The 13,690-nt window shown below is 54.3% G+C and overlaps 1 protein-coding gene across 6 annotated transcripts in view; it reads left to right on the top strand.

The window, feature by feature from the left end:
• The window catches only part of CD82 (CD82 molecule), a 54,995-nt gene extending 41,730 nt beyond the window's left edge, over positions 1–13,265 (top strand). For all 6 annotated transcript variants that reach the window (XM_023215796.2, XM_023215800.2, XM_023215801.2 and 3 more), the window contains 4 exons: positions 8,497–8,598; positions 11,401–11,604; positions 11,871–11,954; positions 12,280–13,265. In XM_023215796.2, the coding sequence (XP_023071564.1) occupies positions 8,497–8,598; positions 11,401–11,604; positions 11,871–11,954; positions 12,280–12,357 (468 nt within the window). In that variant the 3' untranslated portion in view covers positions 12,358–13,265. The remainder of the gene's footprint in view (positions 1–8,496; positions 8,599–11,400; positions 11,605–11,870; positions 11,955–12,279) is intronic.
• The last annotated feature ends 425 nt before the right edge of the window (positions 13,266–13,690 follow it).

Genomic DNA, 13,690 nt, shown 5'->3' with positions numbered 1-13,690 from the left:
GCAATAACAACATTGATAACAGTGGCTCTAACCCCCACCATCCCTCCAGCTGAGTTCATGCACAGCATATACCAAGTACATTGTTGACCACGTGACACTCCTTTCGCTGATCCCCACTAGACCCTCTCAGGGTTGTGGGAGAATCTCCGCCCTGCAGATGAAGGAGTAAGGTCAGCCTAGGCTCCCTGACTCCGATTCCTGAGTTCACTTGTCCCCAGACCCTGCTGCACGTGGTCTGTGGCCTAGCAGACCCTTGGGGTCCCTGCTTCCAGTGCCACCAATTCTTGTCCACCAGTGAGGATGGCAGAGCCAGCAGCCAGTTGGGCTCCTGCACGTCACCACTTGAAGCACTTGAAGGTCAAGTTGCCTGAGATCCCTCTTGGAAGGTAACTGAGAAAACACTATACCAACATCAACATCAGCAACGAACACTTAATAGAACCTAGAACTTAATAGAGCTTCAACAAGACAAGATACTCTTGGTAACTAAGGGCTAACTTGGGCACTGAGCTTCCTGGCAGTCAAGGCAAAAGTGGAAAATAGTGGATTTCGTAGATGAAAAGCAGCTTGTTTGGCCAGGAGACAGGAAGCCAGCAGTTAAGGGAGGGAAATTCCTTTCCCAGAAAAATGGTTGTGGGGTCAGGTCTTCATTTTTGCCCTATGGCACTGGAGCTTCTTTAGTACCCAGTTAGTGATATAATCAGGGTGGATTAGAATCAGGCCCCAGTGAGCCAGCTTCTATGACTCAGAAGCTGGTCGCCTCTACAGGGATCTCGGGCAGTCTGTGTGATTCACCATCCCTCAGTAATAAAGATGGCACCCACCGGGTTGGCACCAACCACATGCCAGGAGCTGAGCTAGAAAAGTGAGCTGACATACACGTTTCAAATTTACAAACATTTTCCATTTGAAGAAACTGAGACCCAGGAAAGCAAAGTGACTTTCGGCCACTGACACACGCAGCTTTGGTGCATCAGAGTGGGGATTTCCAGCCTGATCCCTCGGAGTCCGAGGCCCATGCCTCCCTGTACACCTGTGTCTGTACACCTCCCTGTACACAGACCCTGTACACACGTGCTGCCCTGCCATGGGCCGTTAACTCTGCTTGGCTGATGATGATGAGCTTAGACTCACAGCTGTCCTGTCAGTCCCAGAACAGGACTTGTTTGGAGATTTGGGTTTCCCAACCCCAGCCAGGCTCTGTGCATTGCACGACTGCCCCTATCTTCCCTCCAGAGTCCACACCCCCTAGTCCCAGCCTGCCTCACCTTTGTCCACCACCACCTTTTCTGGAAGGCAGGGGGAAATTTTCTGGCTTTGCTGAAGAAGTTCTGATGCCACTGTATTGCCCAAGTTGGAATGAACGATTTCTTTTTTCTTTCCCAACGCGTCGTAAATCTCAGTGGAAGACTAAACATACTCTTGATGGTGTTTATTCTGGCAGACAAGGCTCGGCATGGGGGTGGGACTTGTCTGAACCTAAGGAAGAAAGGCCTTTTGAAAGGAGATAGGGCTCCCGTGCAGGTGGGTGGGAGTGACCCTGCTGTGGTCTCCAGGGCTGCTCTCTGTCCTTCCTGCCCCTGCCACCCGCAGCCACTGTTCTCAGGGCAGCGATGGGGAGGTTGGGGACCTTGGCATGGCATGTCACCTCTGGAGCCTTGGGTTCTGCTTCTATAAATTGAGAATAAACCTGCCTCTCCCTGCCCTAGCACCCAGGCTGAAGTGAACACAGACTGTGATACTTCTATGAAAATGCAGAGTGGTGTCCAAGGGTCTCGACTATGGAACCACTGCTCTGACATTCTGGGCATGCTACTCAGCCTCCCCGTGCCTCAGTTTCCTCATTTGTCAAACTAGTAACAATATAGGCCCGCTCACTGTCCCTTCTCTACAATTCTGAAATCCAGAAAAGCACTTTGAAAACAAAAGTAGCATTTGCAACTCATTTGATGGCAAAATTGAACCTGAACAGAAGCAAGGCTGTGTACCGGCTGTGTAGGGCATCCCTGGGGAAATGGAGTCATTGCAGGCTGCTACCCCAGCCCCCACTAGCGGGTATGATCTGTCCCCCCAGGCCCTTTCTAAAACCTGATCCTGTCTGGAGCCGGAGCCCCCAGGGGCTGCCTCGCAGCACTTGAGAGATAGAGCCCTAACATACGGGAAGGGTGTCGTGCGGCGCCCAGCCGGAGGCCGATGTTGCTGGCATCATTGCCAGTGTTTATTATTATTGCTGCCATTATTCACTTCATGAGGGCCTGGTAAGGACTCAGTAGGTGGCAGCTGTTCCTGCTGCCTTCGTTGTCAGCAGAGCAAGGGCTGTGGGAACCAGGATTTGGGCGTGGCACTAAGATCCTCATCTGCTTGTTTATCCAGCCTCTGGTGAGCAGAGCCCAGCTCTGGGATTCAGGGGCGCTGTGTTTTAGTGTGGGCTCGCCGCTGTTTGCTGTGTGGCTTCGGAAAAGTTACCCAGCCCCTCTGATCCACAGACAAGTTCTTAGGCCACGCCCAGTGCAGGCAGTCAGGGATTCTGACTTGTTCTCTCTAGACAGTGGGGGTGGGAGGGGTGAGAAGGAAGCAGATACAGTTTGCCCTTTCCTGTGGTGTGCGGGCGCTGAGCTGGATGCACTTGGCTGGCCATACCTGAGGCTCTGAGAGCCATCAGGCTTAAGCAGAAGGCATTGGAGGGGAAGGGGCTCACTTGGCCTGGCTGGGAGCCAGAGGTGGGGGCTGTGACAGTGGCAGTGGCTGGTCAGACAGCTCCCCAGAGATGTTGATCAGGGGAACTGTGATTTCCTTCTGGTCCTCCTCGCTCTCACCCTGAAAGCCCCAAATTGCTGGTGCGCATATACTCTCATATGTGAGACAGGTGGTGAGACAGGTTCCTAGGGGACAGTGTGGTTCTCTGTGAGCTGTCTGCTTGCTGAATTAGAACTTCCTGATTCTCTGGCTTGGGGTTCTCTTGTGATGGGGCAGAGGGAGGAAGGGCAGCTGGAGCTGAGGACTGGGAGAGGTGACCTTTCTCTTCCCTGTTGAGAAGGGAATGGAGGAGTCCAGGCTGCTCCTCTGGAAAAGGATTATGGAAAGACACTTGGGCTAGAATCTCTGAAGCACACGCTGGTCACTGGCTCCGAATTCTGGGGTAGCTAGTTATGTGGCTTGCAGCTGGACTTGCAGGAAAGATACAGGTGGTCACAAAGACTAAATGCTCCCACCACCCCCTTTACGGCCGAGGGCCCTCATTTCCTATCAGGGTACTGGGATGCAGCCTCTGAGCTGGTGTATCTGTATTCTAGCAAAGCATTTGCCAGCATCTTCTGTGGGAAATCTGGAGAGGACAGGAAGATGTGGGTCCAATTCATGCATTGGTACCTCATTATAAGGGGTGATTTCACACCTTAAAGAGCATGGCGAGAGGTCTGCACAGCACCCCCAGGGGCAGGCACAGAAGCCTGAAAAGTTACCCGGAGACGTAGTCTGGTCTCAAGTATCTGGATGACGTGTGTCCTTCAAGACAGGGATTTGATTTATTCCTGTGGTCCCAGCTGGGACTTAGGTAGCTGGGAGAGGAGGAGGATGTGAACTAATACAGGTGGGTAGAAGTCATTTGAGCAGAACTTAAATTGTATCAAGAGCCTCCCAACTCCGCAACATGCTCTCCTGTGAATTACTGAGTTCCCCATCACAGGGAGCTTTTAAGCAGAGCCTAGAAAAGCATGACTCTTACACTTGGATGATTTTCTGGACTCAAAGGTCTCTCCTAATTCTGACTCTGAAAATTCACACTAAAAGGGGAAGTCAAAGCGTAGCATATGGGTGGGACATGAGTAGAGCCATGCAGAGGACAGCAGAGTCACGGGGAGGCGGCGGGCAGCTTGCCGAGGCTAAGATCCTGGGGCCCTGGAGCTGCACAGATCAAGGTCTGGTCATGTCTCTGCTGCTTTCTATCTGTGTGATCTTGGGAAGTTGCTCCAACTCTGAGCCTCACTTTTCTCTTCTGAGAAACGGGGAGGAGGGAGACAGGGAAGAGAGGGCTGGCTTCCTCGGCATTCAACCTATGCAGTCGCACAGGATGCTCTGCTGTTGCTGCATTGAAATTCTTCTTTTTTTTTTTTTTTTTTTTTCCTTTTTGAGATAGAGTCTCGCTCTGTTGCCCAGGCTGGAGTTCTCAGCCCACTGCAACTTTCACTTTCTGGGCTCAGGTGATCCTCCTGCTTCAGCCTCCCGAGTAGCTGGGACTACAGGCATGTACCACCACGCCCAGCTAATTTTTGTGTTTTTAGTAGAGATGCAGTTTCACCATGTTGGCCAGGTCTCAAACTCATGACCTCAAGTGATCTGCTCGTCTCAACCTCCCAAAGTGCTGGGATTACAGGTGTGAGCCACCACGCCCAGCTGAAATTCTTAATAATTTTTAAACAAGGGGCTCTCCATTTTTGCTTTGCACTAGGTGTAAATTATGCAGCTGACCCTGGGCAGGACTCTTTATGGCATGTAACAGTGACTCAACTGAAAGTGGCTAGAGCCAGCAGAAGGCTCAGCTGTATCCAGGTTCCCAAAGGCTGCTGCTGTCCCTCTCCACCCTTCAGCCCTGCCCTCCTCTGTTGGCTCCCTTCTTGGGCAGGCTGTCCCCGGTGGAGCCTGAGGGTAGCCCAGGTCCTCATCCTACCACATTGATGGAAAGAGGGCTGGGTATGTGAGTGTGGATCTCAAGCCCATCTCTGAACCACTCACCGTGCCTGCGATGTGGATGGCACTGAGTGGCAGCCCAGGTCTTTTGCCTGCCTCTGGCATTGAGGGAGTGGGGCCTCCCCAGCTCCATGGAGAAATAGAAGGGTGGTTACACCCAAGGAGTGGGTTTCTGCAGGGCAGGCAGAAACAGTGGAACGGTCCCTGGGGGGATGGAGGGAGATCCTGAATGTCTGTTCCGGCTACCTCCCTGTCCTTTTGGTCTCAGTAGCTACCTGGTTGCCAGGTTGACCTCACTGTACTCCCAGCACAGGCCTCCTAAGCATTGGGGTCCCAGGGCATCAGCTCCAAGCTGAACCAGCCCCTGTGGCCATGGTCCCCGTGGCCCAGGTGTGTCCCCCAACCACATTCTGGACTGAAAGATGTTGTGGTGTTTCCATGGAAACCACCTGTCTAGGTGGAAACCACCCAGCTTCCATCACCTTCTCATTTCAGGGGGCCTGGGAGAGAAACAGGGAAGTCCAGGCTGCTGTGACAGCCACGCTGGGGTTCAAACAGAGCCTCAGAGCAACATGTCGTGAGGAAGCTGGGTGGGTGGGGAAGGATGTGGGAGAGGCAGCTTTCTGCACAGATGCTTCTGAAGAACCCCTCCTTTCCACACCATGGGGATCACCCACCCATTGGGGTTGAGAGGTGGACCTGAGATGTCAGATCGGCTGGCAGACAGCCCAAGCTGTGTGACTCAGGCAAACCCCTTAGCTTTTCTGGGCCCTGGTTAAAACTGGGTATGGCCATGTGGTTTAAACGCCAATAAAGCTTAATAGGTAAAAACCTGGGTTCTGAAATCAGCCAATCCTGGGTACAAACCTCACTTCTTCCACATGTTGGCTGTGTGACCTTGGGCAAGTTAATTAACCTCTCTGGGTTTGTTTTCTCTATCTCTATAATGAGGGAATGGGGTGAATACCTAGGCCATAGGTCTGCTGTGAAGATTCAGTTGAGATAATACATTTAAAGTGCCTACCACAGCACCAGGTACATAACAAACGTTTGATAAAATTTAACCACTATTAGTGTTGTGATTAATTACTGACAGGAAAGCTTTGCAAATTGCAGAACTCTGTATAAGGGTTTTTTTTTTTTTTTTTTTTTTTAAAGTATCATGCTGAGAGCTTTATTGAGAGAAGGGCAGGGAGCATCATCAGAGGCTGGTTTCCCAGCATTCTTTTTCTGTTTGTTTGTTTGAGATGGAGTTTCACTATATCACCCAGGCTGGAGTGCAGTGGTGTAATCTCAGCTCACTGCAAGCTCCGCCTCCTGGGTTCAAGCCATTCTTCTGTCTCAGCCTCCCAAGTAGCTGGGACTACAGGCACTTGCCATCAAGCTCAGCTAAGTTTTTGTATTTTTTAAGTAGAGATGGGGTTTCACTATGTTAGCCAGGATGGTCTCGAACTTCTGACCTCGTGATCCACCCACCTCGGCCTCCCAAAGTGCTGGGATTACAGACATGAGCCACTATGCCCGGCCCCAGCATTCATTTAACCAAGGGTGAGAAGCCAGGGCTGCAGGTCCATCTGCAGGATATGAGTTTTCTGAGCACAATGCTCATTGGAGGGCTGCCCGTGGGGAGCTGCAGGAGGCCCCACCCACAGGGTCCCCTGGGAGTCAGGCTCTGAAACCCCATCTAGAAGTACCTATCCCGTTTCTCCCAATTCCTCCTTCTCCGGAACCAAGGTGGGAAGGTGTGTGGCCTTCTCCTTGGCATCCCTGCCTTCTAGGGTCCCTCGCCCTGGGGCTTCCCACGGCCGTGACCAGCCCATCCATGCATGTGCCCTGGAAGGCCTGTGGGCCAGGTCCGTTTGAGAGGCGAGGTGGAGCCAGGCAGGGGCTGGCTCTCGGAGGCCCCTCCCACCCTCCCACCCAGGTCTGCTTATTGCCGAGGGAGGCCCTGCCCTCAGCTGGCTCTCGGTTTGCCTCCCTTTGCACAACTGACTTATTTCAAAACCCCCCTTCTGCCTGCTTTGTAAATCAGCGTTTTCTCTGTGAGGTTAGCCGAGAGCAGGTGCTGCTCTCCACCACAAGGAGAGTGACCCTCAATTCCAGAGCAGGGTGAGGATCAGCATAGGCAAGATGTAGATTTGGACCAGGCGCGGGGTCTCAGGCCTGTAATCCCAGCACATTGCGGGGCCGAGGTGGGTGGATCACTTGAGGTCAGGAGTTCGAGGCCAGCCGGGGCAACGTGGGAAGACCCTGTCTCCACTAAAAATACAAAAATTAGCCAGGCGTGGTGACACGCGCCTGTAGCTCCAGCTACCTGGGAGGCTGAAGTGGGAGGATTGCTTAACTCCAGGAGGTAGAAGTTGCAGTGAGCCGAGATCCTGCCACTGCCCTCCAGCCTGGGTGACAGGGAGACCCTGTCTTTTAAAAAAAAAAAAAAAAAAGATTTTTTTGGAGCTCTGGGGCAAGCAGCCAGGTCCCAGAAAAGCAACTGACCTCACACTCCGGCTGGCTGGCGCTGCTGGCTTAGGGCTTGGGAAGGCGTGAGGGAGGATCTTTTCTGTTTTGTTTTGTTTTGAGATGGACTCTTACTCTGTCACCCAGGCTGGAGTGCAGTGGTGCGATCTAGACTCACTGCAACCTCCACCTCCTGGGTTCAAGCAATTCTCCTGCCTCAGCCTCCTGAGTAGCTGGGATCACAGGCACCCACCACCATGCCTGCATAGAGGGAGGATCTTTTGATCACATAGTTGATGCCGAAGTTCCAGGTCCCCCAGTCTTGGGGCCCCCTCCAGGCACCTACCCTTGGGGGCCCTGTTTGGAGAGGCTGCACTCTGGTCCTTGGAAGAAGGAAGCTGAGCTGGGCTCTCCTCCCTGTCCCTCCTTCTCCCTGCAGCTGTCCTGTGGGAGGCGTAAGGATTCACCAAGAAGTTGCATGGGTCTGGCTGTGGTGCCTGGCATGGGTCTGGCTCTGGTTAGGTGTGCATTCAGCATTCACGTACCCCGCACACCTATTCTGTGCCAGGCTTGGCGCTGGCCATGGGGGACCCTGTAGTGAGCGTGCCAGATGTGGTCCCTGCCCCCGTGGCGCTGATGTACTAGTGGAGAGAGATGATAAGCCCTGAAAACTAATAAGCATGTAACATCAGTGCTCTAAAGAAAAATACAGCATGCTTTCCCTTGTGGGATAAGGGAGGCCAGGGGAGGGGTGGTTGATTGGTGGGGGGAGGGGAGGGGAAGGGCTGATATTTTGTAGAGTGGTCTAGTAAGGCCTTTCTGAGGAGGTGACATTGGAGCAGAGCCCTGAAGGAAGCAGAGGGTGAGCCATGTTAGTGTCCGGGCAAAGAGCATTCCAGGCGGTGGGAACAGCAGCTGCAAAGGCCACGAGGCAGGAGTGTGCCTGGCACAGACAGCGTGGAAATCCACACAGTTGAAGCAGAGGGAACAAGAACAGAGGACACAAGGTCCAGGGAGGGCAGACAAGTGGCGTAGGGCCTCCTAGGCTGTCACGAGGACACTGACGATGGGAACTGCCTTGGTGGTGGGAGGCCCCTGCAGGGTTTTCAGCAGTGACATGAGAATATGGATGTTTACAGGGCCAGGCTGCTGCGGAGCACAGAAGAGACAGTGGGGCGGGAGTGGTTGGCACTGCCTGCATCGGGCACCCTGGGAGCACCAGGAAAGTGGTTGGAGCCATGAGCATGTCACAGGGTTGCTGAAGGGAACAGGGGGGAGGCAGTTTAAGTAGCGGTGACCACAGATGGGCACGGGTTTCAGGAAATCTGACCCTGACCTGTATCCTGCCCGCTGCAGCTGAAGCAGGAAATGGGCGGCATCGTGACCGAACTCATTCGAGACTACAACAGCAGTCGCGAGGACAGCCTGCAGGACGCCTGGGACTACGTGCAGGCTCAGGTGAGGTGGGGCGCGGCTGTGGGAAGCTCTCTGGCCTGGGTGTCCCTGAATTTGGGGCTCTGTGCACCCGTGTCTCTGGGACTGGCATCTGCAGTGCTCGTGTGTGCCTGACAGTTTGTAGGAGAGTGTGCTTCTATGGGGGCAGGGCACCCCACTTAGCACCACAGCTCCCTGCTCGGGGGCCCAGAGACTCAGAGGCAGCTTCATAACTCTGTGCCCCCGTTTGTGGCCAGAGAGCACGGGGGCAGTTGTCAGCCCTCTTATCTCAAGCCACACTGGGGAGCGTTGGGAGCTCCACCCTGGGTTTTAGGAAACTGGGTGCCAAGTAGCAGTGAGAAGTCCCAATGGAGGCTGCCTCCGGGAAGGGCACTAGCTGGGGAAGTGTTGAGGGAACTTTCTAGGGCGAAAGGAGTATTCTAGCCAAATCTTGATACTGGTTTCACCAGTATGTGCACATACATAAAAATGCACCAAGCTGAATGTGTGCTCATTAGTTCATGTATATTATGCCTCCGTTAAAGTGAGAGAGATGGATGGATGGGTGGATGGGTGGGTGGACGGATGGATGGACTGCCCGACTGACCAACAGATAGACTGACCAGGTTCCCAGCCTGTCTCAATAGTGATCCAGCGACCACCTGGCTCTCCTTTCTTGTGGTCCTGGATGCTGTGTGTGCCCTTGGCTAGGACCTGCCGTCTCTGATCTGCAATCCTGTGAGGGCACAGGACACAGTGATCACGTAGGGCCTGTTGACACCTCAGGGGAGGGCTGTGGGGTATAAGGGGCATGGGCAGCAGGAGAAAGCCTGGCTCTGGGGCACCAGGAGAGTTTGCAGATAGGACACTCCATCTAGGCGACGTGGACATGGCCATTTTCTGAGCGGAGGACGGGGAGAGCGATGTTTTCTGGCCCTGACATAGGAGATCAGGTGTGGGGGTCGTGGCAGCTGGAAGGCTTGGTTCACATAGGGAAATGTTTTGGTCGCATATGTAGTTTGACCCACAATTGCTGAGACTTTGCTAATTTTAGCAAAGTCTTGATGTCACCAATGACATAAACCAGTGCCACCTGACAAGGGACCTGGGAGGAGAAGTGGGTCCCTTGGGAGGTGGTGAGCATCCTACCCTGGAAAGTCATTGGCTGGTTCTAGATGATTCCGATGCTGTCAGATGCTGCTTGGGCTGGTGGTAAGTGAGACTCCCAAGGCCTGGAGTGCTAACACTGCCACAGCCGCTAGACTTTTGCTGAGCCTGCCTCCCCGTTTATACAATGGGGCTACTGACCCATGCCGTGTGAGATACATTGTTAAAGTCTCCAGCACTTAGGCAGCATTTATTATGTGCTAAGCTGGTGGTGATGTTTTAGTGGAGACACAGGAGATGGCATGTGCTCCACATCCATGGAGACACAGGCGGAGATGGCATGTGCTGCTGGGGAACAGGTACAGCCGGGGTCAGGGCAAAGGGTTGCTTGGAAGGAGGCTCTGCCATAGACGGGCCAAGGAGACGTGCCTTATTTTGCTTTGGTGCAGGATGACCTGTGGGTGGCCCCAGCTTGCAGACCTGTGCACCCCTCAGAGGTGCCAGCCTTTTGTTCGAGAGAGGAGGCAGCCAGCCTGCTGGAACAAGGGCTTGTAAAAGCTGGATTAGAAACTGCCTGGAGCTGAGCATTTCTGAGTGTGCCTGGCACGCCCCCTGCTGTCCACTGGCTACTGGTCGGGCGACATCCGGAGATAGGAAGGAAGCGGTCCAGGAACTGACGCCTGCTGTGACCATGGCTGTCCCACTGAATCCTCCCGGGAACCCCCAGCATTGCGGGGATTTGCACACAGAGACCTCCTTTAGCACACAGAGCCCAGAAAGGCTTTCTTCTCTCTAGAACTAGAGCATTTTCTCCTCTAAAGTGGCAGAATTGACTGGCTGGGCGAGGTGGCTCACACCTGTAATCCCAGCACTTTGGGAGGCCAAGGCGGGCGGATCACTTGGGGTCAGGAGTTCAAGACCAGCCTGGCCAACATGGTGAAACCCGATCTCTACTAAAAATACAAACATTAGCCGGGCGTGATGGCGAGTGCCTGTAATCCCAGCTACTCAGGAGGCTGAAGCAGGAGAATCATTTGAACCCGGGAGGTGGAGGTTGCAGTGAGCCAAGATCACGCCACTGCACTCCAGCCTGGGTGACAGAGCAAGACTCTGCCTCAGAAAAAAGAAAAAAAAAAAAAAAGCAGAATTAACCCTGTATCCTTTTTCACTTTTCACTTTTTCTCCTTTTCGCCAGGAAGCTCAGAGGCAAATCTCAACTCCTGCTCTAAAGTCAAACAGCCTTTCCTAAGCGTATTGTGCTCCCCACACCTCTGCTGAGCACTTTGCCTGACTCATCCCATTTAGTCCTTGTGATAGCCCTGCGAGTTGGGAATTTTAATTATCCCCATTTACAGATGAGGAAACTGAGGCTATTTCCTTGACAGAGGTTGCTCAGCTGGTAGGTGGCAGGGCGGGGATTATAACCCAGTAGCCTGACTTTGAACCCTGCACTGTGAGCGGTCTGCCGTCCTTTCTCCTTGTGCCCTGCACAGCTGCGCTCCTTCAACTTGAACTTCCTTCCTACTCTGCTTTGTATTTCTGCTGATCCTGGTTTTGATTTTTCTGCTGTACTTGTAGTTTATGATGGTTCGGCTGGGACCAGGGGCCTGGAAGTGGCATATCTGAGTCTCTGTCCTGGGGAGGCCCCGCCTCTGCCAAGAGGGCAGCCTGCCTGCGGTGGGCAGTGAGCATAAGCGGTCTGTCCCCTGCCTCGCCCAGGTGAAGTGCTGCGGCTGGACCAGCTTCTACAACTGGACGGACAACGCTGAGCTCATGACTCGCCCCGAGGTCACCTACCCCTGTTCCTGCGAAGACAAGGGGGAAGAGGACAACAGCCTTTCCATGAGGAAGGGCTTCTGCGAGACTCCCGGCAACAGGACCCAGAGTGGCAACAACCCTGAGGACTGGCCTGTGTATAAGGAGGTGTGCGGCGGGGGGGCTGCGGATCGGGGGCTGGGATCTGAGGGTGTTGGGGGCCGTCTGGGCTACTGCTCAGCCCTTCCTTCCTCCATTAGTTCCTTCCCTTGATTCACCTGTCATTTGTACCTTCATCTACTTCTTTGTTAATGTATTCATTCACGGCACAGGCAGAACCCTTCCAGGCTGGGACTGGGGGGCTCTCGGTGGTTCTGCATGGTGGGGCGGGATGGTGCAGGGTGGGGTGATGTGACCGTGTTCTCCCCTTGCAGGGCTGCATGGAGAAGGTACAGGCGTGGCTGCAGGAGAACCTGGGCATCATCCTCGGCGTGGGCGTGGGCGTGGCCGTCATTGAGGTCTGAGCCCCTCCCCCAGCCCTTCTCCATCCCTGGTCCTCCTGGGTTGTCTCTGCTCTGCTTTTCTCCTTGGGGAGGTGGTGGCCAAGGGGGCCAGCACCCCATCAGCTTCCAGAGGCCCTCTGGCCTGTGCACTGTCTGGCTGTGTGACCTCAGACAAGGCACTACACCCCTCTGGGCCTCCCTCTACTGCCTGCATCACAGGGTGGTTTTGAGGCTCAAGTTGAGGATCCACTTAATCCCCATCTAAACCTGGATGGCGGGGCTGGGGCATCTGAGGCTAGGACAGCCCAGCCTCCCTCTGACTCTCCGCCTCTCCCCACAGCTCCTGGGGATGGTCCTGTCCATCTGTTTGTGCCGGCACGTCCATTCCGAAGACTACAGCAAGGTCCCCAAGTACTGAGGCAGCTGCTGTCCACATCTCCCGGCCCGGCCCCCAACCTCAGGGCTCCCAGGGGTCTCCCTGGCTCCCTCCTCCAGGCCCACCTCCCACCTCACTGCAAAGATCCCCTTGCCCGCCCTGACTGAAAGTAGGGGGCTTTCTGGGGCCGGGCGATCTCTCCTGGCCTATCCGCTGTCAGCCTTGGGCCCTCGTGTTCTGTGGTTCCTCTGCTCACCGCCCATCAGGGTTCTCTTAGCAACTCAGAGAAAAACGCTCCCCGCAGCGTCCCTGGCGCAGGTGGGCTGGACTTCTACCTGCCCTCAAGGGTGTGTGTATATTGTATAGGGGGCAACTGTATTAAAGATTGGGAGGGGGGTGTTAGAAAAGGCACCCTGGGCTGTCAGGAGACTGCCTACTGGGCGGGTCAACTTATTTCCACTATGACATTTATATCTTTGTTTTTTCACAATTATATTGAAGGCAGTGGGAGAGGGTGGGTTTTACCTGATATTAAGGGGTAGCACCCCTTCCCCAGGCCTGATGCAGGTCCATCTAGACAGCTCAGATTAGCCTGGGCCATGCCCTGGGGACAGGGCTTAGGGGAGCTGGGTCGGAGGGGGTCTGCCTGGGTAACGAGATCTAGCTTGGCCCTGAGCTGCTTAGGGACAGGTGAGTCCTTGGGGGCATGGCACAGAGCTGGCCCTGTGTTTTCCAGGGTCCTGAGCTGTCCAGGGACAGGGAGGAGGAGGATGGCTTCTCCTGGGAGAAGGTGGGCTGGCCTTTCTTGGCAAGCTGTCCTCTGGCCCCTGGGGAGTGGGGTGGGTGAGGCTGTGCCTTGTAGGGGGGAGAGGGGAGGGGGCTCTGTGTGCACCGTTCTGTAAAACACACTCAAGATTCTAAGACTATTAAAGAAGATTTATAACAGTCTAGTCTGGAATGGTAGGGATGCTGCTTCCTGGGGCAAGGGAGGACCCAGGGCAGAGGGTGTGAGCAGAGTGGCTGGGTCTGCTGGAGACTGCTGGGTCCCTCACGGCTCTGCCCTCCCCGCAGGCATCTGCCTCTGCAGCCTGAATCTTAGGACAGTGATGGGCCAGGCTCTGACGGGCCTGCCTGCACGCTGGGGTGCCTGCAGTTTGATTTGGTGCTAAGAGAGGTATAGATTGTATCTCTCGATTCCCGCTTCTGACACTAGGGTATGGATGCCCCCAGAAGGTACATAAAAAGTGGGCTGGTGATGGGGGACAGGGGCCACAGGATAAACTTGGTCTTGCTTTCTAGAGCATCGTTTTTGCAAAGATTTGTGGAAGGAAGCATTTTCATACTAAAGAAATGTGTTGGAGTAAGATGTGCAGAA

This window comes from Piliocolobus tephrosceles, chromosome 13 (genome assembly GCF_002776525.5).
Source record: "Piliocolobus tephrosceles isolate RC106 chromosome 13, ASM277652v3, whole genome shotgun sequence".
NCBI lineage: Eukaryota > Metazoa > Chordata > Mammalia > Primates > Cercopithecidae > Piliocolobus > Piliocolobus tephrosceles.
This window is presented reverse-complemented; position numbering and strand designations above follow the sequence as displayed.